General features: G+C 37.1%; 1 protein-coding gene across 1 annotated transcript in view; it reads left to right on the forward strand.

The window, feature by feature from the left end:
- The window catches only part of CFAP54 (cilia and flagella associated protein 54), a 282,672-nt gene that overhangs the window by 198,839 nt on the left and 56,316 nt on the right, over positions 1-27,517 (forward strand). Inside the window, exons 57-63 of the mRNA XM_069491252.1 lie at positions 4,680-4,835; positions 6,938-7,043; positions 7,781-7,874; positions 13,416-13,514; positions 14,044-14,185; positions 23,421-23,594; positions 25,127-25,350. Of these exons, the coding sequence (XP_069347353.1) occupies positions 4,680-4,835; positions 6,938-7,043; positions 7,781-7,874; positions 13,416-13,514; positions 14,044-14,185; positions 23,421-23,594; positions 25,127-25,350 (995 nt within the window). The remainder of the gene's footprint in view (positions 1-4,679; positions 4,836-6,937; positions 7,044-7,780; positions 7,875-13,415; positions 13,515-14,043; positions 14,186-23,420; positions 23,595-25,126; positions 25,351-27,517) is intronic.

A 27,517-nucleotide genomic window follows, 5' to 3' on the forward strand; every position in this document is an offset into this window, starting at 1 on the left:
TTCCATTTACTTGTATCACCTGTGATTTGAGCTACTTCTGTTTGATCTTTCTGATCATTAATTCAGATTTCAGCATTGATCATCCTCCCAAAATTATCTGAAAACTTTATATTTCTATATATGTTCTTATTTTTTTAATTCAAGTTGTCATTTTACCCTCAATCAGTTTTATTTTACTACTGTCACCTTTTCTGGAGGTCATATTTGTTCTTCCTCTTGCTGGCTGCTGGATCTTCTTTGTTGGGCTATTTTACTTTGTCTACTTATTGTGCTTTAAGGTCCAGCTGTTGGATTAATTCCAGCAGCGGCAATGCTCTAAGTGGTGGTGAAGAGTAGCCAGTTTTCCCTCTGTGGGTTGGCGTTGTACAAGCCTTCAAGAGTTCAGTTCCTTGTTGAGGCACCAGGAGAAGCGGCAAAGGCCAGCATTGTTCAGCTTTAGGGGTGGAGAGCACTCAGCCCATTTTCAGGCCCCTCACACCTCCTCAGAAACCAAGGAAACAGGCAGCCAGAGCTGACTTTCTTCAGAGCTCACCCACATTGTTTCAAGCTCTCTCCAGGATACTGTCTCTCATCTTTGACCCAAGGCTTCCTGACTCTGGTTCCAAGGCTCTTGTCCAGTCCAGAGTACAGAAAATCCTGTACCAGCTGTTTCTATTCTTACCAGCACCTTCTAGGGACTGCACAGCTCAGCTCAGGAGAGGCTGATGGTTGGATTGGATTTGGGAAGGGGAGTCAACAAGGACACACTCAAGTTGTCACCTGTCCAGACTCTTCTCCTTATCTGCCTTCTGCTCCTCTCTTTCATTGTTATTACTGATCATTGTTATTATATGATTATGATCATCATCAGATATGAATTTTATTACTTTATGTAAATTACTTTCCCTCTATATTGGTAAATATCCTTACTTAATGAAGTTAGGCTGGCTTAGTTGTCTTCTCGAATTCCTTCCAGCTTGCTAATCTCACAGGAGCTATTCTTCCTGTATTTTTAGTCCACAATTTCTTATATTATCAGGACATTTGATTTCTACAGGAACTGAAAGTACAGATTGTGTTAAATCGTACAGATTGTGTTAAACCAAATGTATTCTCTGCTTTTCTGACTTACTAATCTTGAAGATGTGTCACCACTCAATGACAATACTGTTGCTGTGTTTTAGACTCACTTGAAGTTGAACAGCTTGCTTTCTGGTATATTATATTAAATACAGACTTAAAAAAACAAAACCAAAAGCAGGTTGCCTGTCAAAACAACGTCAGTTTCAGGACATCTTTTTCACAGAGTTGATATTTACTGGAAAAAGGAGCATTTCAATATTATAAAGCACAAAATCATCTGTGACTTGATGCATTCTTGACAGTTTTTCTTTATAGTATAGATTGAATCACAAGAATAGAGCCATTTACATTTTTTCTTTGTGAAAGCCTCCGATAGAAAAAAATATTTTGAGATTATTTTTATAAAACCAAAATAAGCATCATAATTGTTTAAGATTGTTTTTTCCATTAATGACTGAACCTTGAGCTTCCTTATTAGATGAAAAAGTGAATTCCTGATTGTGTAATAGAAGTGAATGAAAATCACTTAAATTTTTTACACTTATTCAATCAACAAACATTTATTGAAGGCCACTTATGTGCAAGAATAATGGGAAATGGGCATATAATAGGAAGCCAGTCATCACCTCTGCCCTCAAAGGGCCTACTGTCTAGTTAGGGAGAGAGAGTAAATAATAATTTCTGTAACAATTCTAATTTTAACAAAAATCTAGAAGACAATTCAAGTACTATTATTATATATTAGTACCCTATTACATAGTACATATAGTATATATTTTAATATATGTTATAATATGTAGTATATATTATATATAGCACTAGTAATATAATAGTACTACTGATATATATTTATATATACATACATATGTGCCACAATCACATGAAGATCTTTGATATTTTTGTCTTATATGAATTAACAGCAGTATAATTTGAAACAAATAAAATATGTAAAAATGGGAGATGTATTGACATGGGATTGTATTGGACAAATGATAAGATCATATGTTTTCTTTCTCTTCTTGCCTGGGATCTAATCACAACTGGTAACTGTTGGGGTTAAAAGTGTGGACTATGGAGAAAGTATTCTTTTCAATTCCCTTGAACAAGTTATTTAACTTCCCTGTGTTTCCATTTCCTCCCCCATGAAGTGTGGATAAGTACCAATACCACCGGCTTCTTGTGGGCTTAAGAGAGCAGAATGTGTAATGTGTTTTGAAGGGTGCCTCGCTTGTTGGGAGAGCTTTGTAGGTGTGAGCTATTCTTCCTGTTCCAAGCCTGGCCTCCTCACTCTTTTGGGAGTCTCCTGGAAGCAAGGACTTGGCGTCTTCATCTCCATATTCTTGGCAGTGTGCTACCATTCTGCCTGGTCCAGAGAAAGGGCTCAGTAACTTCTTCCCAGATAAGAGAGAGGGAGAGACAGAGAAAGAGAGAGAGAAAGAGACTGAGACGTTCTCCCCCATCTTGCCATTCCTATTACACTAAAAGGAATGTTTGCAAAAAGTTTGCAAAAAGTTCTAGGTCTTTAAAAAATCCTTTGTAGGGTATAATATCATGGAATTGGAAGATTTCAGAGCCCAAAGGGACTTTGCTGTTTTCTAGTTCTGCTGCCTCGTTTTTTCAGAGGAAGACACTCAAGGCCCAGAGGCATGTAGGAACTTGTTCCAAGCCTCAGATGACATGGCAGCACCTGTGACTGGCCAGGATCTCCCACTTCTGCTAGAACCCAGCATGTGTGCTCGGCAATCCTACACGCCCTTTCTGTTTATATCTTTATCGTGTGTGTTTTGTTCAACTATCCTATCAATGTAGTATTTCCGCTAGTTACCTACTACTCTTTATGCCAATGTTTTTCTTCTTTATAATTCCCAAAGAGAAGGCAGTCATCAACTGTCAGCCTAACCAGCCACGTTCTCTGTGAAGACTTCCCTGACCTTTCCCGGATCTGGGCCGGGGTTCCTTTAATCTGCTATCACAGTGCCTTGCGCTACGATTGGCCACATAGTATTTTGATTGCCTGTCTGGCTGTTCGTATTCTCCGTTAAACACTAAGCTCTGTGATCTGCCTCTTAAACGGTGGTGCAATATTGTTGTGTAGGGTGTAGGCCCTAGAGCCAGACTGCCTAGGTTCAAGTTATGTCCTTGCTATTTACTAGCCATGTGACCTTGGGCAAGTTACTTAAACCTCACTGAACCATTGCTGTGTCCTCTTGTCAAATATGCATAATCATGGTCTGCACTCAGTTGTGAATGTGGATCATGTGAATAATGCATGTTAAGTACTTGAGATGGTGCCTGGCATGTAGGAAGCATTTAATAAATCTTAGCTCTTCTTATTCTCATTTCTCATTTTTATCCAGTGCTTAAGCACTCAGAAAATATTTATTAAATAAATGTCTGTCTTTGAGACCACACAGGTAAAGTTTAATGCCTCTTCCATACCACAGTCCTTCATCATGTTAAGTGATGGTGGGACCATATAAGAAGCGTAGCATGTGGCCCTGTCCTTTATGGGTTTGCTATGTAATTGGGATGACAAGAAAAATGCATAGTAAGTGACTGCTATAGTGCTTAATGTAGGGTGGAAAGGCTTAGTAGGTGCTCACGGCACAGGTGGAGAAAGATTTCTCACTCAGGTACTAAGCAAGGCCGCCCCTTTCACTTAATAGGAAGAAAATTGCTGCCTATTAATTTATGCAAATTTTATTGGGAACTACATAAAACTTCCAGATGTTTCTTTACTAACAACCTCATGTTAGGAGCATGGAAGTTGTTTTGCAGAACATTGAGAAATTTTAGAACTGAAAGAGACTTGAGAGACTATCCTTTATTTTAAAAACAAGAAAGCGTTGAAAATTAATAAATTGGAACTAGCCAATGGGCACACAAGATACACAGAGGAAAGTAAAAGTCACTGGACATCAAGCGGGGGGGGGGGAGGGGAGAGAAGGGAAAGGGCAAAAACCCACCTAATAGGTGTAATGAACACTATTTGGGTGACAGGGACATTTATAGCCCCAACTTAAGCCATGTATCAAAAATATCTATATCCCGTTAATATTTTGAAATTTTTTTTTTTTTTTTTTTTTTTTTTTTGAGACAGAGTCTCACTTTGTTGCCCGGGCTAGAGTGAGTGCCGTGGCATCAGTCTAGCTCACAGCAACCTCAAACTCCTGGGCTTAAGCGATCCTACCGCCTCAGCCTTCCGGGTAGCTGGGACTACAGGCATGCGCCACCATGCCCGGCTAATTTTTTCTATGTATATTTTAGTTGTCCATATAATTTCTTTCTATTTTTAGTAGAGATGGGGTCTCGCTCTTGCTCAGGCTGGTCTTGAACTCCTGACCTTGAGCGATCCACCCGCCTCGGCCTCCCAGAGTGCTAGGATTACAGGCTTGAGCCACCGCGCCCGGCCTGAAATTTTAAAAAAGATTAAGTTTTGCAAGGTTATTGTTGTAGTTCACTGTGCCCCTTTAAAACATTTCTTGGATGCTAAAGACTGTGCAGACCACCAGCGTTCTTAATAGATGTCATTACTGTGAGAGCAATCTGGACCTCGCAGGCTTGTTATAAACACTACATATTTTACTGTTCTCCCCCCACCACTGTTTTTCTTTTAGGACATACAGTGGCCAAGCAAATATATTATAACCATAAAAGGAAGGACCCCTCTAAGTGGTTACCTGCTCTCCATCTGTTTGAAATGGCTTGGAAGCTCTGCAAGACAACAGCAATACAGGAACATGAGGTGGAAGCTGAAATCCTTTTTCAGAAAGGTAAGATGCATTTGGGGTCAGAACTATGATAAAATTAGTGGAATGTTTTTCCTATTGAGAATAGGCTTCTGGAAATTGTGGTTACTGACTATAAAAATTACTGATTTTGCAAAGGGCTTGGTGATAACTAAACACATTGGTATCTCTGCCAAACTCAGTTTTAGAAAGAACACTGCTTATTTTAAGTTTATATATATAGAAAGAAAAAAAGTACTACTACTTCATTTCTTTTATAATTATAATTGACCCTTCTCTTATACAGAGTTTCATGTTTAACTAAAAAAGGTCAGCATCAGCCATTTAGCTATAAATAATATTACTTAAACAATGCTTGGAAGATATTTTTTCTATATCATTTCATTACTTAGCTAAACATTTTGGTTAATTTGTGTAACCAAGAGATTCATACCATTGAAATTAAATAGCTATAGCATACTTATACTTACAACTTACATATAATACCTATTTGCATAATATCCTCGTATAATTTTATTGTGGCCATTTTAGCTGCGAGAAAAAGATGATGATGATTGCTCTCATTTACTGAGCATCTATTACACACTAGGCACTGCAGTCAATGTTTTATATCCCATATTGCTAACTTTTACAACAGCTCTTCAAGGTAGGCATGACTAATCCCGGGTGACAGATTAGGAGAATGAGGTGTAGTCTGGTTAAGTCACTTTCCAAAAATCAGCAGCTATTAAATGATAGTGCCCAGATGTGAATTTGACACTGGTCAGCCCTGTGCCCTTTCCACAGGCTGCGTGGAAACTGAGATCCTTTTTACAGTGATTATAAGATTTCCCTTTCTTGCCCCTTTTGCTACCCAGGTGCTCTGCTAGAGCCTACAGTTGAAGGCTGCGGCTCACCCTGAGGGCTGGGAGCTGTGCGGGGGCTGGACCATTTGTATCACCATGCAGAGTTTTCAAGCATTGGCTAATGTTTTAGCATTTTTCCCCCCTTAAGTTTGTGCTTTGATGAGTGAGATGTGCACTGTCTAGGGAATGGACACGCTTGAAGCTCAGACTCGGGGGGGATGGGGGGGCATGGGCAATATATATAACCTGAACTTTTGTAACCCCATAATGAGCTGAAATAAAAAAAATTTTTTTAAACTTATTTTTAATTGACATAAAAATTGTATATATTTACAGGGTATAATGTGATGTTTTGGTATATGTATACAATGTGGAATGATTAAATTAAGCTAATGACATATCTGTCACCTCACATATTATTACTTTTTTATGGAGAGGGCATTTAAAAACTACACTCTTAGCAATTTTCAAGTATACACTATGTGATCATTAATTATCATTACTATGCTGTACAATAGATCTCCAGAACTCATTCCTCCTGTCTGAGTGAAACTTTGTACCCTTTGACCAACATCTCCCCACTCCCCAATCCTCTCACCCTCTACTTTCTGGCAACCACCATGCTACTCTCTCTCTACTTCTGTGAGTTTGATTTTTTTAGTGTTCTACAATTAAGTGATATCATGGGGTATTTTTCTTTCTGTGCCTGGCTTATTTCACCTTGCGTAATGTCCTCCAGGTTCATCTATGTTGTTGCAAATGACAAGATTTTCTTGTTTTTTAAGGCTGAATAATATTCCAAAGTACATATACCACATTTTCTTTATCCATTCATCCTTTGAAGGGCACTTAGGTTGATTCCCTATCTTGGCCATTGTGGATAGTGCTGCAATAAACATGGGAGTGCGGATGTTTTCCCTGATATCTGTAAAGTAGACAGGGAAAAGAGGAAAATGGATGTAGGAAAAAGGAATGAGATTCAGGAGGTGGTGGAAGCACAAAGTAAGGAAATGGAGAGAAAAATAAGATGATAAGACTATTTGTATCAGGAAAGCCAAAGGAGTCTTGACTCAATGTGGCCAGCTGAAGGCAGGGGAATCCTGAGATTCCTGGAGAAGGAAGCAATAGATCTTTCCCCACTTACCTTCCTGCAAGAAATACAGACAGACAAAAGGACAGCCCATCAGATTTCCCGAATTTCCAGCATGAAATACTTGTTCTTAAGTTCTAAATTGATAGAAAAAGGAAAAATCTTCTTTGTATATCTTTTTCTTTTTCCAGGCAAAATAGAACGTCAAATGCAGATGGAAGAGAAATCTCCAAATGTACAACTTGAGAGTTTATATGAAGCTGTACAACTAAGCTTGAGAAATGATCAAAACTCAGGGTAAAAAATGTACCTTTCCATTGTTGAAGCCATGTGTGTTTGGTTTGAGCCCTGTGTTCTGTATTATGTCGACTACGCAAGGTGGAAGGACTGGGTGGCCTGTTCATGGCAGGGGTAGTGCCTGGGGTCCCTCTCAAACTTGTTACTCTTGTGCCCGAACCAAGGCCTCCTTCATAGTAATGGTAGATGACGGCTGTCATTCCAGTGGTGTACTGGACTGTGAATCATTTCTGGCCTGTACCCAGGTCTGCTGTCAGTCCCAGGATTGCTGGGGCTTCCTCTAGATTACTGACTTGTAAACCAGAAGTTCCTCCCCTGGATGTGGAATTGTATAACTCCATGTGTTTCTTTCCATTTCAATTAATGTAGAGGGTAGTGAAAGGCCTGTTTTTCAGGATAGGTTCCTCCAGTCTTGGCCTTCACTTCTTTAGTGCCTTGTGTGCTAGAACATTCTAGAATGGTCTTAATGTTGGGCTTAATAGCAGTCATAGCATGGAGTATTACCAACAAAGGACAAGGTAGAATGTTCAGCTCTCTTCAAGAGCTTCCAATTTTATTAGGGAGGAAGATGCTAGTACCTGTGGCCAAAAGTGCTATGAAAAGAGGGTGTGAGTTTGGGACAGATGCTGGTTTTGCCAATTTTTACCTTTCATCAGCTCAGAAATTGTTGGCAAATGATGCAAATGATTATGAGTAGTGAAGCTATTTTTTATAAATACAATGTTATATCATTTTAGGTTGATAAGAGACTCCTACCTAGAAATGGCCCTATTATATTTTCATCTAATGAAGCCAAGGAAAAAAATTTCAGCATCACTATTTACAGTTAAGGTAATAGCCTATTTTATTAGAAATTATAAGTTAATTGCCTTTGAGCTTGCTATTTTGGTAACACTGTACTATTGAAATAATGAGGCTGATTTTCCTGTGTGGCTTGGAGAAATTAATTCATTACTTTATGGTTACATTTATATTTAGATACTTCTTTGGATATCAAAGCTCTGGAAATTGATTTCTTGTAGACATTTTTTGCCTGTTAAAATGTTATCTATGAAGTGTAGGTGTATGTAAATACTCTATGGCAATGAGTATTTAGTATTGATTAGTATTGATCAGGACATTGCAGGAAATGACATATTGGTTAGACAGATGGACAAATAAGGTTTTCAACACTGATATGGCCTATAAACAGATCTTTTTGATTCATTCATCACACATCTGTTGAGCACCCCCTACGACCCAGGCACTGTTCCAGAGGAAGGTGTCAAAGCAGTGTCTAAGGCAAACTCAGCCCCTGTTCCTGCCTTTCAGTAGAGGGCAACAGATAATAAGCCAGGAAAGGAAGAAAGCCAGAAGGGGCCAGATGGGAGGGAATGAGGGATAAAGAGGGAAAGGGGGAATGACTTTTAGGATTAGGAAATAACTTGGGTTGATGGGATTGTGAATGGATGTAATGGAAAGAGATGGTGTTCAAGGTGGGGTTTGCTGGTTGAGGCGGGAGCCCTGTGGGGTTGCAGAGGGACACAGTGATTCCAAACTAAGGTTTGGCACTTCCGATTAGCTCCCAGATAGTGCTGAGCCTGCTGGTCTGTGCGCCACACTTGAGTACCAAAGGTCTGGACTGAGAGAGATCCGAGGGGCAGGAATGATCCCAGTGGGTTTAAGGTATATGAACCAAGAAATTTGTTTTTTATTTTAAAATTTTAGTAGGTTTTCCTATTTCATCCTCATTGAATAATCAGTTGATGCACCAAGAGATCTTTTCAGAAAATGTTGGTGTCAAATCTTTAATTTTTCAGACAGCATAAACATAATGTAAAACCTTTAGGCAAATAGACTCTCAGTCAGTTGCATTATTTCTATGGTAGCTGCCTTAGGTGGATAGCACCTGTTTTGTTAAATAAAAATTATTACAAACTAGGAAAAGTTACTTTTTGTGGTGTGATAAACATGTCTATTTCTAGTAAGAGGAAAAAAAATCTTTGTTTCCGTAGCAGGTGGCAATACAAATTAATAGGATGCTGGGAAGATAATGTGTCACCTTTTTGGCCTTTACTAGAGCAGTGTTTACAATTAAAAGCGTGAAGAAGTTAAGATTTAAATGAAAAGAGTAGTGTAATTCGATATAATATGATCATTATTTTCTGTATGTCTTGACACAGTATAAATATTTTAGCAAGTCACAAAAGTACTAGAAGTGCAGAAAACAGCCCAAAGCAAATTTAAAAAAATTTCATCCAGACATTTTCAGGCTGTTGGAATATAATAAAACATTTGAAATATGTTCTAATAAATATAATACATTATAAACCCTTAAAAAGAAAGCACTTTGTTTCACTTTTATGTAGTGTCCATATAGCAGAGTGACCATAGCATTGGTTTGGGTTTGAATCCGAGCTTCGTGACATACTAGCTAGCCATGTGACTCAGGCCTTCGTAAGCCTAGTTTCCTCATCTGTGCATTGGAGGTAATGATATTAATACTTACCCCTAGAGTGGCTAGGAGAATTAGACAAGATAATGGGCTTGGATATAATAAGTACTTAAAAAAAATGGAACTAGTATCGGTCATTATGTAACTTTAGCTAAACATCTGTATTCTTTCTGAAGCATTTTGTACATAGTCAGTATTTAATAGCTATTTGTTAGTTAAGCTGAATTGACTATTTTTTGAACATTCCTTTATTCATTCATTAATGAAACATTTATTGAGGGATTAGTGTATGTCAGGCACTTTACTCTCTTTCCCTAAGAAGCACAGAATCTAGCAAGGGAGAAAAATAATTGTACTGCAACATGACAAGGACTGTAAGAAGTGGGACAAAGTAGGGACAAATTCTGCCTTGGGAGAATGCTGGAGACCTCACAGATCAGATGAATTCTGAAGGATAAGTGGTTTTCCAAGTAAGTAAGTGGGAGAAAAGTAGTCCAAAGAGAGAGATCAGCATGCATACATTTAAAAAAGACTTACTGAGGTATAATTTCCATCCATGAAGTTAACCCATTTTAAGACTAGAATTTGTGGATGTTTAGTAAATTCACAGAGTTGTGCAACTATTACCACCATCCAGTTTTAGAACATTTCCATCCTCCCAGAAAAGATCCCTTATGCCCATTTGTGGTTAATCCTCTTCCTACCCCTAGTACCATACAGCACCAAACTGTTTTCTGTCTCTACAGATTTGCCTTTTCCAGACATTTCACGTAAATGGAATCATACTTTTTGTAGTATTTTGTGCCTGCTTCTTTCACCTAGCATAATGTTGTTCAGGTTCACGTGTGTTGTAGCATGTAACAGTAATTTGTCCCTTTTTATTGCTGATAGTATTCCATTATATAGATAGACCACATTTTCTTTATCCATTCAACAGTTGATGGACATTTGAATTGTTTCTAGTTTTTAGCTGTTATGATTGATACTACTTTGAACATTCATATATAAGTTTTTGTGTGGACAGAAGTTTTCAGCTCCTTTGGGGTATGTACCTAAGAGTGGAATTCCTAGGTCCTACGGCAACTCTGATCTGTCAGATTGTTTTCCAAAGTGGCTGTACCATTTTACATTCTTACCAGCAGTCTATGAGAGTTCCAATTTCTCCACATCCTTGCTAACTCTTGTTGTTATCTATCTTTTTGATAGTAGCCACCCTAGTGGGTATGAAGTGATATCTCATTGTGCTTTTGATTTGCATTTCCCTGATGGCTAATGATGTTGAGATCTTTTCACATGCTTATTGGCCATTTATATATCTTCTTTGGGGAAATGTCTATTCAGATCTTTTGCCCATTTTTAAATTGAGTCATTTCTTTTTCATCATTGAGCTTTGCGATTTTTCTTTTTTTTTTGTATGTGTGTGTATATATATATATAATATAATATATATATTTTCTAGATATAAGTTCCTTATCAGATAAATGATTTCCAAATATTTTCTACCATAGTAGCTTGTCTTTCAAGGCACAGAAGTTTTTAATTTAATGAATTCCAATTTATCATTCTTTTTCATTTATAGATTGTGTTTTTGGTGGCATATCTAAGAACCCTTTTCCTAATATCAGAGGTTGAAGATTTTCCCCTATGTTTTCTTCTTGAAGTTTTATAGTTTTAACTTTCACATGTAAGTCTCTGATCTATTTTGAATTAATATTTTCAAGGGTGTGAGGTAATGGTCTAAGTTCGTCTTTTTGAACATGAATGTCCATTTGCCCCAGTACTGTTTGTTGAAAAGACTAACCTTTCATCAAGGGATTGCCTTGGCACTTTTGTTGAAAATTAATTGATTATAATTGTAAGTGTTTATTCCTGGACCCTCAATCTTGCTTCATGAATCTCTAAGTCTACCTTTATACAAGTATCCACTGTCTTAATTCCTATAGTTTCTAGTAAATTTTTGAAATTGAAAAGTGCATGTCCTCCAACTATGTTCTTCCTATTTTAAATGTTTTGGCTACTTGGAATCCTTTGCATTTTCATATACATTTTAGGATCTGCTTATCAATCTCTGCAAAAAAAAAAAACCTAACAGGATTTTTGTAGGGATTGTGCTGAGTGTATAGATCAATTTAATGACAGTTGTCATCTTAGCAGTATTAAGTCTTCCAATTCATGAATATGAATTGTCTCTTCATTTATTTAGATCTTAGTTAATTTCTCTCAACAATGTTTTGTACATTTTTTTTTAGTGTATAAGTCTTGTACCTTTTTATTAAGCTTATTTCTATTGTTAATGGAATTTTAAAATTTTTCATTACTGGATTGTTTATTGCTGCTATACAGAAATACAGTTGATTTGTGAGCATTGAGTTTTTGTATTCTGTGACCTTGCTAAACACGTTTATTCTAGTAGTGCTTGTGGATGTGTGTGTGTGTGTTTATTTCTTAGGATTTTCTACATACAGGATCATGTCTTCTGTAAAGAAAAACTCTTTTACTTCTTCATTTCTAATCTAGAAGGCATTTTCCCCCCTTTTCTTTCCTATTTATATGGGCTAGTATCTCCTGTGCAATGTTGAACACCTCCCCCATCTAAAAACTGCCCACCATAGTCTTTCCCCACTCCAGATTTTTTTACTCTGAGCTCAAGCCTGGCCTCCTCAATGAAACTTTCCTCTCAATTCAAAATTACTTTCTTTCTTTTTTTTTTTTTTAATATTTGGGTCACTGGTGTTACATTCCAGTTATTTAATATTATTCTCTATTCTTCATTTCATGCCTGTTAGTCTTGTTTCCAGAATTTAAGTAGGTAAATTGCCCAAGCTTATATAGTCTGTAGGCTGGCAGTTGCTACCCCAGAGCCTAAATAGTTCCATTACAGCTAAACGATTCGGGCCTTTTTATCTTGGGACTGGGCTATATTGCTTAGGTTCCCCATAGACACATCTCTCTAGATATCATCTTCCCCCACGCTTAACACTTAATCTAGCGAGGCCACAATTGCATCTTATACTTATTGCTTTGGCATCAGCATTATAAATTGCCTTTCCTTTTCCTTGGTATTCTTCTAGCCAAAGTAAAAGAAAGACATTTTTGTTATTGTTTGTTTTACTCTGCAGTTTTGCTGAAAATTAAAGAATTGGTCAAAATACGGGCATCAGAAAATTAGCATCAAGGGGTCTATTCAATGGTTAGCTCTATCCAGATTATTTAAATCTTTAGAGAGACTATTAACACTTACTTTAGTTATCTTTAAAAATATACAACAGATACTATTCTGCTGGTGCAGTTTCTTTCTGTTCATTTCTGTAACTTTTACTTTCTCATGTTTAAAAACTAAATATATGTATACACAAACAGCTATGGTAAAAAATGTCCCCATTCATTGTTTCTTTTGCTCTTCTATGGAACCTTATGATAAATAATATAGTCTCTTGAATATTTCCTAGTTAGAAAGATGATAGCAAATATCTGTCAAAAAAACTTTAGGTCATAGTCTCATTTATGACATTGTTACATATAATATATTCAGTTTATAGATTCTCTATTAAAAGAGTATTTAGTTTTACTTAAAATTCCATTTTATTTATGACACAAATAATGCAAACTCATAATGAAAAGTTAGAAAAATATAATAAAATTTAATTATCCTTAAAACTTGGGATAAACACTGTCAATAATTTTCCCTGGTTTTATGTACAGGGAATATATGTGTGTGCAATATCTTTGAAGAGTGGGATCATGCTTTGCATTCAGTTTTGTAACCTCCACTTTTCTGTCCCCAATGTATTGGGAACAGTATCTTTTCATGTCAATAGATACATTATTATTATTAATGACTACATAGTATTCCACTAAAATGGCATCTTCAGAAGATGAGAAAATTTATCATGAAACTTTATGGTACCTTTTTTATAAAACATTTGTCATATTTTTAGCCTCCTCCGAGAAGAAGCAGTTCTATTAAAGAAGCAACAATAAGTAAGTTTGAAATGTACAGTTCATTGGCCTGGATTGCAATAAGAGCTGCTGCACAGGTTGGTGTGATTTTTGTCTGATCTTTCTTTTTACTGCTGTGTCTGTATTCTCTGCCTACCAGCCATTAAGGCAACACAATGTATCTATAAAAGAGAAGGAAAATTTCAGATTCTTTGGGATTTGTGCCAATTATGTTTCTTTGGAAAGATTAGAAATACTCGTTATAGTGTAATGTTTCTAATCTCTATTAGCCAGAATTGGCTCTATTTGTTTCAGCTTTTCTTTAATGAAAATATTGTGAAAATATTGGCAGATACACATGTGTACATAGTTGACATTTTGGCAAATATCTGTCATTGCTAGGTGAGGTAGGTTATTTAAAGTGACTTATGCATTAATTAAATTGTCAACGCTAAATGATTTGTTTGACTATGATATATTCTACGTGTCAGGGATCAAATATTTTTTCAGGTTGTCTATTTTTTTCTTCCACTGTATGTGGAATATTATTTTATGAATTCACTTTTTCATATTATTACCTCATGGAAAGATTATCTTTATGAATTCTGATTTATGCATTGATTATAGGTCAGTGAAGCTGTGCTGGCAATTAACCTACTTATTGGCAAGAAGAATACTAGAACCGACAAAGTTAACCAGGTAGCATTACCAAATATCCCAGAATTTGCTGCTGTGGATCTTTTGTCTTCATACACAGATTATTTGCTTGGTATGTTTGGATGTCTACATATTTTACAAAAACCTGATATATGTAATATGTAATCAAGTTTCAAAGGTTTAACTGTTGTAATTTTCTGGCTTTTAGCTTACAAGGCGTAATGGTTTGGGGAGCTTACTGGGGACAATGGGGGTCATAGGGCCTAGCTGAAAAAATAGAAGGTCCTCAGCTCACTGTACATGCACCTGGGTTACTAAATCAGGCGGTGCATTTCAAATGCAGGGTTCAGTGAAAAATGATATTTCCTTATGCCTGTTTGTTTTCCAGTTCATACATGTCCACTGGGACCTTTAGGGAATGCTTGCTTAAGGGACCTTCTCTGATCCTTTAATGTAAAATGTGCACATCTTCTCACACTCTCAAATGGTTCCCTGTTCTTTTTCTTGCTAATTTTACATTTTCGTGTATGTTTGATTGTGTGCTTAAGCTCTTTCTCTCGTTAAATTATCATCAGCTTCCTGAGGTCAGGGGCTTCATCTATTTGATTTCCATTTCCAGCAAATTGCAGAGTGCTTGTACATAGCAGGCATTGAATATTAATATTTGTTAAATGAATGAATGAGAGGTTAGCAGAATTTAAACTTGACCTCAATACTCTTTATGTTTTTGCTTAGTTACGACTACTTTTTTAGTAAACTATAATGTAAACCTCTATGTCAGATCAGTGGTAACATTGTACTTAACATTCATTTACGTATTTGTCCATTCATTTATTCGAAAAATATTTTTTGAGTGCTTCTTGTGTGCTACGTACTTGAATAGGTGCTTAGAAGCAAGGTACCAGTCTTACTTCCAAACTAATTTTGCTTGGTACTGGGTGAGCATTGAGCAAATGGAGAAGAGGAGTTTTACTTTAACCCGACAGGGGTGGGAGTGGTCTTCCTAAAGCCTCTGGAATCACATCCATAGGCAGCAGCTTACTCTGCTGAAGTGTTGGGTCGACCTTAACTGAAGTGTTAATGTCTGAAATCATCCCTTTCCTTGGCTCTTTTCTGAAAAACAGGTGACCCAGGTTTCTGGGCCATTGCCTGAACCTCAGACTGGGTGTTTGCCCTTCCTCAGAGCTCCCAAAGATGGGTTCTCTAGGGACAAAGCCAGTGACCCTGCACAGGGTAATCTGTAGCCCAGCAGCCGGGAGGGGCTGCCACCACTTCATTTGCTTGACACGGCTTGGCAGCTCAATCCTCTCTGGTTCGGAATGCCAGGAACACATCCCTCTTCAAAGCCACATTATTGTTTTGTTACAAAAAGAGTATGTTAGTAATAATCAAGAGACTTCGATTGACATCTTGGTTCTTCTGTCAAACCATTTTTTTTTTAGAGATGAGATCTTGCTCTGTTACCTGGGCTGGAGTGCAGTGTTAACAGTCATAGCTCACTGCAACCTCCAACTCCCGGGCTCAAGTGATTCTTCTGCCTCAGCAGTAAACTGGGACTACAGGAGCATGCCACTACACCACGCTAATTTTCAAATTTTTTGTAGAGACAAGAGTCTCGCTATGTTGCCCAGGCTAGTCCCAAACTCTTGGGCAAAAGCAATCCTCCTGCCTCGGCCTTCCAAAGTGCTGGGATTACGGGTGTGAGCCACCATGCCTAGCCTGTCAAACCATTTAATTTCTCTCAAGCTCATTGTCCTCATCTCTAGACTGAGAGATTAGTCAAAAATCTAAAAAAGACTATAATTCAAACTTCCAACATGGCTGTTTCTTCTTTATACTGGCTCCTTATTACTTCTGACAGATGTGTCTACTTTATCCTAGTCATTTCCTTGTGCTCTACCAGTTTTTAGGGCAGGAATTATCAATAAATTACATCTAAGATGGACCCTATACTCAGTGGCTTACAACGAGAATTCATTCATGTGTTCTGCTTCAGGCTGCAGGTTGGGATCAGATGTACTGACGTATATTTGTTGTGAGTCATAGGCTGAAGGGGCAGTGGCTACCTGGGGCATTCTTTTCTCATGGTAGACACCAGAGCAAAAGAGCCTTGAACCAAATCACACAAGCACATTTAAGGCCTCTCTTCCCTTCACATCCCATTGGTCGTAGCAAGTCATAGGGCCAAGTCCAATATCAGTGAGGTAGGGCAATATACCCTGCCCATACAGGGAGGCAGAGGGGCATGAATGTTTGCTGAGTGCCTATCACATATAACAAATTCAATCTATGGCTGTGGCCACCTGAAAAGAATTCTGAACCTCTGTATGGAAAGACAGGAAAAAAGGTACTGCTGTGATTAATTAATGATGTCACCCAATAGAGAATGGCATCCCCTAAACCGAATAATGTTATTTGATCCAGTTGAGCAGGTAGCCTTCATCTCAGTTTAATGCTAAAACTACACTTTCTTTTTCCATTTCAGTGGTTTTCACAGCATATTCCAATTTTTCAGTTTCCATTTTATACCATTAGTACTACTTTACTATTTTAACTATGAAATTACCAAATTTTAACCTCCAATCTGTTTTGCATTTTGTCTTGCCTCAAGAATAATAATTTTGCCCTGCAGTCTTTTCCTGGCAGGCTGATAATTAATTCAGGTTGATGACTTCCCTCACTTCAGTGTTTGGGTTGGAAAGAGGTTCTGAATTCCCACCTGATTGCCACAAATACCCAGATGGCGATGAGGTTCACATTATAATGAATTGCTAAAGGGAAAAATCTCTTAACAACAACAAATAAAACTTGTTTGATTTTCCTTGCATTAGCATAAATTAGCATCCGACATAAAACCTCCTCAGTAATCTTAGCTTTAAACAATGCTATCATTGATCTATACATGGGGTGGTGAACAACATTCCTTGTTATTGTGTATAGAGCACTATACCAGATATTTCTGTCCAAAGAGAAGGAGTCAGAGAACATGTCAAGGAGGCAGGTATTGTCTTCCATGGGCTCTGGTCAAGGATAATCAGAACAGGCAAACACATTGACATTATAGAAAGTTGTCTTTTAGGAGGAACATGATAATGAAGGCAGAGTAATGTGCCAGAAGCTAAATATATGCCGTCTGAGGGGAGCTGGACTCAGGCAGGATAGCATACGAGTTAATTAGGGGCATTGTTTTCTGGGAGAAGTGTATTATGGGGCAGATGCAAATTGACCAGAGACATGGACACCAAAGGGGAGGGGAAGCAAATGTTCACAATGGAGCAACTGACAACCAGAAGCATGATGACGGAATGGACTAGTCATGTGTGGAGGGTGGAATATAGATCATCTTGCCAGAACCAGAGAGGAGTTGCATGACATGTGTAGAACAATAAGAACTGAGCGATGTACCAGGTCCAATTTATTGGGATATTCTCTACATTGTCTTGTAGAAAGAGACTCTGAAATGGTGGTACTAGCAATGTGGGACCATATTTATTAATAGAGTCAATGCAAAAAGACATTTATTAGGTGCTCACTTTGGGTCCAGTTATGTTCAAGTATGCTCAATCTTTTTGTCTTGATTTTCTTGTTGCCTTAATACAAATTGCAGCTGGGATAAAAATTATTAAATTCTGTAAGACATTTTGAATTAAAAGTAACATTTGGGATTAGTGGTCCCAGACACAGCCTCTCACAACTAAAGACACATGATATGCAGAAAAATATTAATGTATGTCACGCTAAAAACTAATGTTGGTGAACTGATTGTCAAAATACAAAAAGATGTACAGAGCAGAACTGAGAATCACAACTGACCGTTAGTATATGTTGTGCCTCTTGAAACAGACCAAAACTTCCAGCCTGAACAAATATGATTGATCTGTTCCCCCTTTACCATCTTGCTCCTGGTTTAGGGACGTGGGGGGGGTGGTCAATACCAACTAAAAACTGTGATGCTATTTCTCTACTACTATTTTCCATTCTCCTATTCCTCCACCACACAGTTCCCCTCAGTACTAGGGAACTAGTGGGGCACATTACTACTCAAATCTCAAATAATTATTCCACTTATAGGTGGGAATGGAGAGGAAATCATCTATGCTAGCAATGGTCGTGTGTGTGTGTGTGTGTGTGTGTGTGCACACTGTATTGGTTCAGAGTATTAGGGATGAGACAATTTATTTATTTATTTATTTTTATTTTTAATCTTGCAATTACTTTTTTTATTATTATTATTATTTTATTTTATTTTTTGTTTGTTTTTCAGCTCATTAAGGGGGTACAAAAGATCAGGCTATATACATTGCCCATGCCTCCCCATCCCCCTGAGTCTGAGCTTCAATTGTGTCCATTCCCTAGACAGTGCACATCACACTCATCATGTAGGTGTGCACCCCTCCCCTCCCCCATCCCACCCCCCCCAGTCAGAACTTCTAGCGTGTCCATTCCCCAGGCAGTGCACATCGCACTCATCAAGTAGGTATACACCCATCCCCTCCACCCAGCCCCGACCTCTGTCCGATACCCAATTGGTGTTATTCCCAAATGTGCACTCAGGGAAACCAGTTTGCTGGTGAGTACATGTGGTACTTATTTTTCCATTCTTGGGATACTTCACTTAATAGAATGGGTTCCAGCTCTCTCCAGGAGAACCAAAGAGATGCCATATTGCCATTATTTCTAATAGCTGAGTAATATTCCATGGTATACATATACCACATTTTGCTAATCCATTCATGAGTCGATGGGCATTTGGGTTGTTTCCACATCTTTGCGATTGTGAATTGTGCTGCTATAAACATTCGAGTGCAGGTGTCTTTCTTATAGAATGACTTTTGTTCTTCTGGGTAGATGCCCAATAATGGGATTGCTGGATCGAATGGTAGGTCTACTTGAATCTGTTTAAGGTATCTCCACATTGCTTTCCACAAGGGCTGCACTAGTTTACAGTCCCACCAGCACTGTTTGAGTGTACCTAGGATGAGACAATTTAGGTATGGTGAAAACCAATCTTGTGAAACAGAGCTGTCCTGGTCTAGTACCTGCAAGAGTCCAGAAATTCTACTCAGAAATATGCATATTGAGCACTTCAATCTGAGAAAGGGCAGTGCCAGGGCCAAGAGCAGAGCACACACTCTACCAGTTGTCAGGCACTAGGTATAAAGAGACCCTCTCTGTTCTAGACAGAGTCAACAGTGGAAAATAAGAAATGACAGATGGCACATTTGAGAAAGCATTCTCAAATGAGTACACAATGGAATAGTCCTGAAGACTGAGATTTACCCTTCCGGGAATCAAAGGGAACTTAACAAGATTGTTTGGTACCCTTAGCAGCGCCCAAGACGTCAACACTGACACAACAGCAGAAAGCCATAATGCAGAAAGTGCCAGATAATGAGATGAGTGGCACCTGATGCTATGCACTAGGATTTCATTTATTCTTTAGGAAAATCTTGTGAGAGTGTCATTATGCACATTTATAAATGAAGCAAGATGCTCATTCAGAGAGATTATGTAACTTGAGTAATATTCCACTGCTAATTCAAATCCTGCTCTATCCAGTTCTAAAGTCTGTGTCATTAATCATTATGTTGGGTGCGATAAGAAAGTATTACCAGGAACTCACCATTTAGAATTGATACTTCTGGTCAACCTGCTGCTCTGATAGGACTGAGCTGGCATGAGAGAGGTCTCTGCCCTTCCTGATCCAAACACATAACAATGCTGGATAAAGTAGAACAAAAACTGTTTTAATTTGTAGCTGAGCTTGAAGCCAGGAAAGGGAAATCCGGGATTTTTAAACAGGGGCTGAATCTGAGGACCTCACTGGAGAGGGATTAGAATTGGGCCTTAACAGGTGGGGCTGGTACGTCTATGCCTGTTAGTGGAGAGGTCTGGAAAGAGGGCCCTTGAAGGAAATCAGAATATTTTACACCAAAATATATTTCTTTGACTTATTTTGAGTTGGGTGCCACAAGTCCAGCAGACAGAAGTAAAGCTACAAAGCTGTCTTTTATGGGGGAAAATTTCCATCTGTAGAGAATCTCCATTAATGCAGCCAGATCTTCCCTTATCCAATCTAGGGTAGATAAGCTGACAGTCTGACACCTTTAAAGTTCTGAAAAGAAACATCAGTATAAATTGGAGTGGCAAGTCTGTGATCTCAAGAATGTCTTTAGGAGCATGAATGGGTTCTTTTTTTATTATTGATCATTAGTAAAATGGCTAAAATCTAGATGGTATTAGGGATATGGTAAAGAATGCAAATATTACTTCTCTGAACAAGAGAAAAAAAGACATTCAGAAATTTTAGGGGTAAATATTCTTTAAGAATTCATGGTCCAAATATGAAGTGAATTAGAATATGACATGATTCAGAGACTGGTGTGAGTAAAAACAATGTGTTTGATCTTTGTGCTGAGAACTTTGTCCTTTGTGGGTCACAAGGTTGTGACATTTAGTGAAAGAAATTTGGTCATATCAAAGTGAACAATTCTTATATAGTACAATCATAATAATTTTAAGTATTTATTGATTTTCAACAAAATCAATAGACAAAACAATGAAGGGTTTATTATAAATACAGAACAGACTGTAAATATTTTCAATTTTGAAATTAGAAAACATAAAAGGGAGGCAGTGAAGAGGTGTCGATGCTATTAGATTACAAGGGAAGACATCAAGGGATGTTGCCTATATTGGGTGGAACTAGAAAGAGCTTTTAGAACATTGTTGATTTACAAAAATAGTAAAAATGGTGACATAGATATAAAAATTTTGAAGTGAAGAGGAGTGGTTGTATGAGCTAATATCTCATCTGTCACAGAAGAAAATCAATAGATGCATTTTCTAGAACTAATAATTTAGGAAAATGCTATAGGGAAATTATTTTAAGAGCTGGAACTAACTGCTAGAAGAACTAAAGCACAAATGTTAAAAATGCTTGCCTCTGGGGAGAAGGAATTTTGTTTTTGATTATGTAAATGTATGACTTTGATCAAAATAAGCAGCATATCAAAAGATACATCATGTCAAATTGGATTATTTCTAGAAATGCAAACATAATTCAATATTAGAAAATCTATTAAATGAAATCACTACTTTAACAGATTAAAAGGGAAAAATAATAATAATCTCAAATAAGTGTAGAAAAATTCAACAACCATTCATGATTCTAAAATTAGGAATCAAAGAAAATTTTCTGAATTTGATAAAGTTAAAACTGTGAAAAAAAAACCCCTATGACATTTATACTCAATATTCAAATGTTAAGGATATTCCCTTTAAAATCAGGAGTAAGAAAATGCTTTGATTCAAAATTGTTCTAGAAGTTGTACCCTGCACAATAATATAAGGAAAAGAAGTAAGAACTAAGGGGTAGAAAGAATTAGAAAGAAGAAAAAAGCTGTTATTAGCTATAGATTCACATAGAAAATTCCTAAAATCCATAGACAATAAAAATGTTGAGCAAGATTGTTAGCTATAAGATTTTATTTCTGTATATTTTAACAGATAATATATTTTAAAAAATATTATAGTAGCTATGAAATTATGTAAGTCACCTAGGGATTAATCTGATAAAGTTCTAAAACAAAAAAATTATAAAATTTTATTGAAAGCTATAAGAAAACATATCATGTTTAGTTAGAAAGGCTCAAATATTGGTAAGACGCTAATTCTTCTAAAAATTACCTATAGATTTAATATAGTTTCAGTAATAATTTTAGCAGATGTTTTTGTGGAATCTGACAAACTTATGCTAAAATTTATGTGGAAGAGCAAAAGACAAGATTGGTCAAAAGACACCTGAAAAAGAACAACCTAGCTATTCTACGTGCAGGTAATTTGTGCACATATGTACCAGACAACGCGTACTCAAATATTAATAGCAACCTTGTGCATAATAGCAAAGACCAAAACAAAACAAAATAAAATTGGAAAGAACCTGCCTGTCCATTAACAATAGAATAGATAAATTGTGGCATATTCATAAAATGGAGTACTGTATAGCAGTGAAAAAAATCAATGAATTACAGCCATATATACCAACCTGGATAAATTTTAAAAACATGATATTTAATGAAAAAAGAAAATCATAGATAAATACATGTGATCTGATTATCTCCCTGTAAAATTCCAAAAAGGTAAAATTAATAATACATTATATTATTTATTATATGATATATATGTTTAAAGGATAAATGACAGATATGGGATTATTAACATAAAGTTTTAGATAGCTGTTATTTCTGGGCTCTGGCAGAGAGAGTGAAACAGGATTAGAGAGTACTCAAAAAGGTACTCAGAAAGTACTGGGAATATTTTGTTTCTAAGCTAGGTGGTAAGTACATGGAGATTCATCTTATACATAGATCATTAACCATAGAAGATCTTATTCATCTCTTCCCCAGAGTTATCACTATTCTAATAAAATATTTTATGTATATATTGTGTATATATATATACATAAATGATACAAATAATTATATTGAGTAAATGCTTTCAAATTTGTATCAATGGGTCATACTCCATTATATCTCATTATGCCTATTTTAAAGAAGAGACAATTAAGACTCAGAAAATCAAAAACCCAGAGAAGTCTCAAGGTCACACACTAGTGAGCTGTACCACTGGGATTTGGACCCGGACTCTACACTAGATCTAATTTATTCACTCTAAATCATACCAAATGAATAGACTTTTGTTTATTTTTTAAAGTTTACCTTTTTTTTTTATTTTTTGCCAAACAGTCTGAGCCTTTGCAAAAGTTTACCTTTTAAAATATAAATAACACTGCCATGAATGTCTTTGTGCCAGACTCTGGTACACATATATGAGTATCTGCATTTTTGGTTTTCTTAGATCTTGCCAAATTACTTTCTAAGAAGTTGCTCTTGCAAGTAGTATATGAAAATTCTATTTTCTTCAAGTTACCAATATTTATTATTTTCAGATTTTGGTGTCTGTCAATTCTTAAGGGATGCAAAATGGTATTTCATTTTAATTTGCATTTTCCTGATTTTTAGTGATGCTGAAAATTTTGATCATTTGTGTTTACTTTTCTGTGAATTGCCTGTTGAAATTGGATTGCTTGATTACTTCTTATTGAGTGGTACAAGATGTTTATACATACTAGAGAAAAACAATCCACACATGTTCTAAATATTTTTTCTTAGTCTGTAATTTGTCTTTTAACTTTGTGTTTGGTGTCTTTGTGATACAGAAACTTTTAAAATTAAATATAGTCTTATGTGTCAGTCTTTCCTTTGAGTTGTGCTTGTTTTTCTGTACATGGTTGTTTTTCAAGGAAATTGTAACATTGTGTTATTAAACATCTTTTTGACTTTCAGATGACTACCAAGTTGTCTTCCAGACTTGCTCTACATTTTTGTACCAAAATGATGACATGTATGAGAACACAGATGCTAGAAAAAAGTGTGAGACCAAAGTGGATATTACTTGGATCCTTCTACTGCGCTACTATATTCACCTTCAAAGGATTAATAATATGAGCAAACTGCTAGGTAGGTTTTTGATGTGTTGAGAGAGAACATACTTCTTTCCAGCTCCGGTTTAAGCCATGTTTCTTATTTAGAATTATAAGATGCTTTTGACATCTTTCTGAGTGAACTGTCATAAGAAGATGAAAATTTCAGGGGTTCTTAACCTGGCATACTTGGACCCTTGGATAGAATAATATTTCAGTGTAATTGGTTTCTTTAGAAATTCCATATATTTAATATATTATTTCACATATTTAAAAGCATGACAAGGAGGCACCCAGAGGCTTCCCAAGACTGCCAAAGTGGTCCGTAGCTCAAAATAGCTAAGAAATAGTGATCTCAGTGTGACGGCTTATAAAATGAATAAAATGAACAAGATGAAAGTTTGGCTTTAGGGAGAGAGAGGGAAGAAATGCATGACTTCAGATGGGATATTTAACTCCATATAGTTTTTTTTCTTAAATCATTGTTGCTATCTAAAGAATATCCAGGAAAAACTGGTACAATCTGCTTCACATCAGCCCCTCTTATGATTTTGTGACAAAGTGTATTGTTACGTTTTGTCTGTGCCCATGAGGTTGGTGACCCAGTGTTGCTCACATTAGTGCAAACAGTCAGTAGAGACAGTTTGACCCATGCCGAGGCTCAGTGATGGGGAAGCCAGCAGGGAAAACAGGCTGAGTCATTGAGTAGCTAAGCACAGTTGTTAGGACTTAGCAATGGGAAAAGCAAGCACTCTGCAAGGTGTCAGGGCTAAAAAGTTCATCGTGAAGGGAGCCAGGACAAGGGAAGTTCAGAGAGGAAGGACCTCGACATGAGCTGGTGCAGCCAGCCCTGGTGATGCCCTGCCCCCCAGCAGCTCAGCTCATCCCCGAATTCACCACTGGCATTTCTCACGTCAAGCACCCACCCACGTTTTGCCACTGTTCTGCTCTGGGCTTTCCCTGAAGCCTGCAGGGCTTGCCCAGCCTGCAGTCAGGACAGCCTGCGAGTGCCAGGGATTCCACACACAGGAGTAACCTTCAACTGATGAGGTGGGAAGCTAGTAGGTAAACCATCCAGCTTCTCAGTCTCTCAAAGCAAACAATCGTACATGTTTTCTTCAGAAGGCTCCCAGTGGGACTGAGCCCTTACTGCCCATTCATCTACTCAGCTTTATTGGCTCTTTTTGTTTTCCTGGTCACACTGCCCATCCCCTCTCTTATACTTCTTAAGATCACTTTTCAAATGAACTTCCTGCATCTAAATTCTTGCCTTAGAATCGGTTTGGGGGGAGTACCCAAAATAAGACAGGTAGATAGAATATATGGTACCCTTGCCAATACTTACAATCTGAAGTAATATCCTCATGTGCCTCTGAAATTTCCTTCCTTCCTGTGTGGAAGAAACAAGTCTGTTAGTGTATAACCTCTGAAAATGGAGGCAGACTGTTGGCAGCCACCAGCTGGGGTGGGGATATACAGGGATAGTGGTTAGTGAGCAAATACCAACAATATCGAGATCATGCTGTTATTGAACATGAACCTAAACTAAGGTATTTTTTTTTCCTTAAGCATCTGCAAGGCCGGTATCTGGAATTTCTTTACCAGATGATACACTTCTCACATCCCTTTACAACTCTGAGTTGATTTTGCGCCAGAAAGAAATGCATTGTTTCCTTAAAAAATTCTTACAGCTATATTCTTCTTCTTGTATTGATGAATTTCCAAAAGAACTTCTTCAAGGGTTGGAAAATCCACCTCTTTCAGAAAAAGTCATATATGAATCATCAATCAAGGTAATCTTTTAAAAATATTACATATTTATGTAAAACCTCTTACAATCTTCCTTCTATTTTGAAAGGAAGCACATTAACTTCTATGCTGGCACAAAGATTTCTAGTCTCCTCAGAGGTCTAAGGAAGGCTCATATCTGTGTTACCATGTGGATAGGCCAACCAAACATCCTGGATTTTTAGGACAGTTCACATTTCAAATGTTCTTTTTATTTTTTTATTATTATTTTTTCTTGAGACAGAGTCTCACTCTGTTGACTGGGCTAGAGTGAGTGCCATGGCGTCAGCCTCACTCACAGCAACCTCAAACTCCTGGGCTTAAGCGATTCTATTGCCTCAGCCTCCCAGGTAGCTGGGACTACAGGCATGCGCCACCATGCCCAGCTAATTTTTTCTATATATATTTTTTAGTTGGCCAGATAATTTGTTTCTATTTTTTAGTAGAGACAGGGTCTCGCTCTTACTCAGGCTGGTCTCGAACTCCTGACCTCAAGCGATCCACCCGCCTCGGCCTCCCAGAGTGCTAGGATTACAGGTGTGAGCCACGGTGCCCGGCCTCAAATGTTCTATCTTGTTGTTCTCATAAATCTTTAAAATGTCTCAGAATAGTCTATATTTTTACACAAAATATCTCTCAGGCAGCCATTTTGCCAAGAAGTTATGCAAATTTCAATATCATCAGCCTATAAGAAAACTACACTGAGAGTTCCTAAATCTATGCCCAATTTCTATCTCTTAAATTAGTCATTAAAGTCATTCATTGTGTATACTTTTTGCAATTATAAGTGTAAATAACTAATAGAAGTCATTTTTAAATAAATTAAAAATTTGAAGACTTTTTATTTGGGGAAGTGGTATTAAATTGGATAGACTTTTCCAAAATATATGATATGGAAACTTCTTTTAAGGTACATATTGTAGAGACATAGAAGGAAAATATAAATGAAGATTTTTTTTTTTAATTAAAGCTACTAGGGTCTTGAATAACAGAAATGTTTGAATAAACTACCAAAATGGATGAGTTGGAAGATACTGAAAAAGTAACAAATTTTATTAAGAAATAAGAATGTGTATTTGATATTCCACAAATGTATGTTGAATACCTACAATATGCCAGAGACATGCTTAGTTGGTGGAGAAAGAATGGATAAGGCTCAGTCCCTGTACGTATAGTCTTGGTGTGGTCAGGTTACAATAAAAGAAAGTTATGTTACTTAGCGAAGGTTTTTTAAGAGAAAATGGCAGTGTTAATAGCAGAACGAATGTGAAAATTAACATATTTTAATATATTAGTTTTATTGTCAATGGGGCTGGTAGGCAAAGGATAGATGAAAGGGAGTTACCCAAGAGAGAGACAATGACGCTTATGACCACAAGAACAGGAAGGAAGAAATGGCTATAAAAGATATTGCTTAAGGAAAATTGAAAACAACAACAACAAAACAATTTGATGACCCTTGAAAGATGGAAAGTGAAGAGGAAATGACCTCTTCCACCATTTGGAACCTCTATCTGTGATCATTAGCTCATGGTGACACCACCAGCAGATAGGGTGGAGACTCGCGGACAAGCACATTTGTGGAGGAAGCTGGGATATTCTGCTTTGTAGATACAAAGTTCAAGAGTCTGGCAGAAAACTCAAGTGGACACGGCATGTTGTAAGCTTCCAATACATATTTGTGAAATGGATAAACTGATTCATTTGCACAGAATTTTTTCAAAACAGGAAAAAAAAATCATTTATTTTGAATTTTCTCTATTTTGGACTTTGCCATCTAGCTCTTTAATGTTTATAGTTATAGACTTGCCTGTACCAGACATGTCCATGTTTCTGCTGCCGGAGAACTGAAAATGTGGCTGTTCTAGAATGGGAACCCTTACTCATTTTATCCTACTAGAATATGGCAACCTTATGTTTTAGGTAGATAATAAATTTTTACAAAATCACTCTTTTGAACATTCTGCTCTACTCAAGAGAGTCATGTGACTGTTAATAAATTGTGGGTTTTTAAAAAGTAGTGGAGAGACCCATTAAGGAATTTTTAAGAATTCAGTGAAAGAAATGATTCTCAACTGGGGTTATGAAGTTGCTCCTAGGGCAATGTATTATAAGCACACAGGAAGATTTTGGGCATGCCTGGCAGTCCACCCCATTCCTTGCCCAGATTCT

The sequence above is a fragment of the Eulemur rufifrons genome, chromosome 16, assembly GCF_041146395.1.
Source record: "Eulemur rufifrons isolate Redbay chromosome 16, OSU_ERuf_1, whole genome shotgun sequence".
NCBI classification, from domain to species: domain Eukaryota; kingdom Metazoa; phylum Chordata; class Mammalia; order Primates; family Lemuridae; genus Eulemur; species Eulemur rufifrons.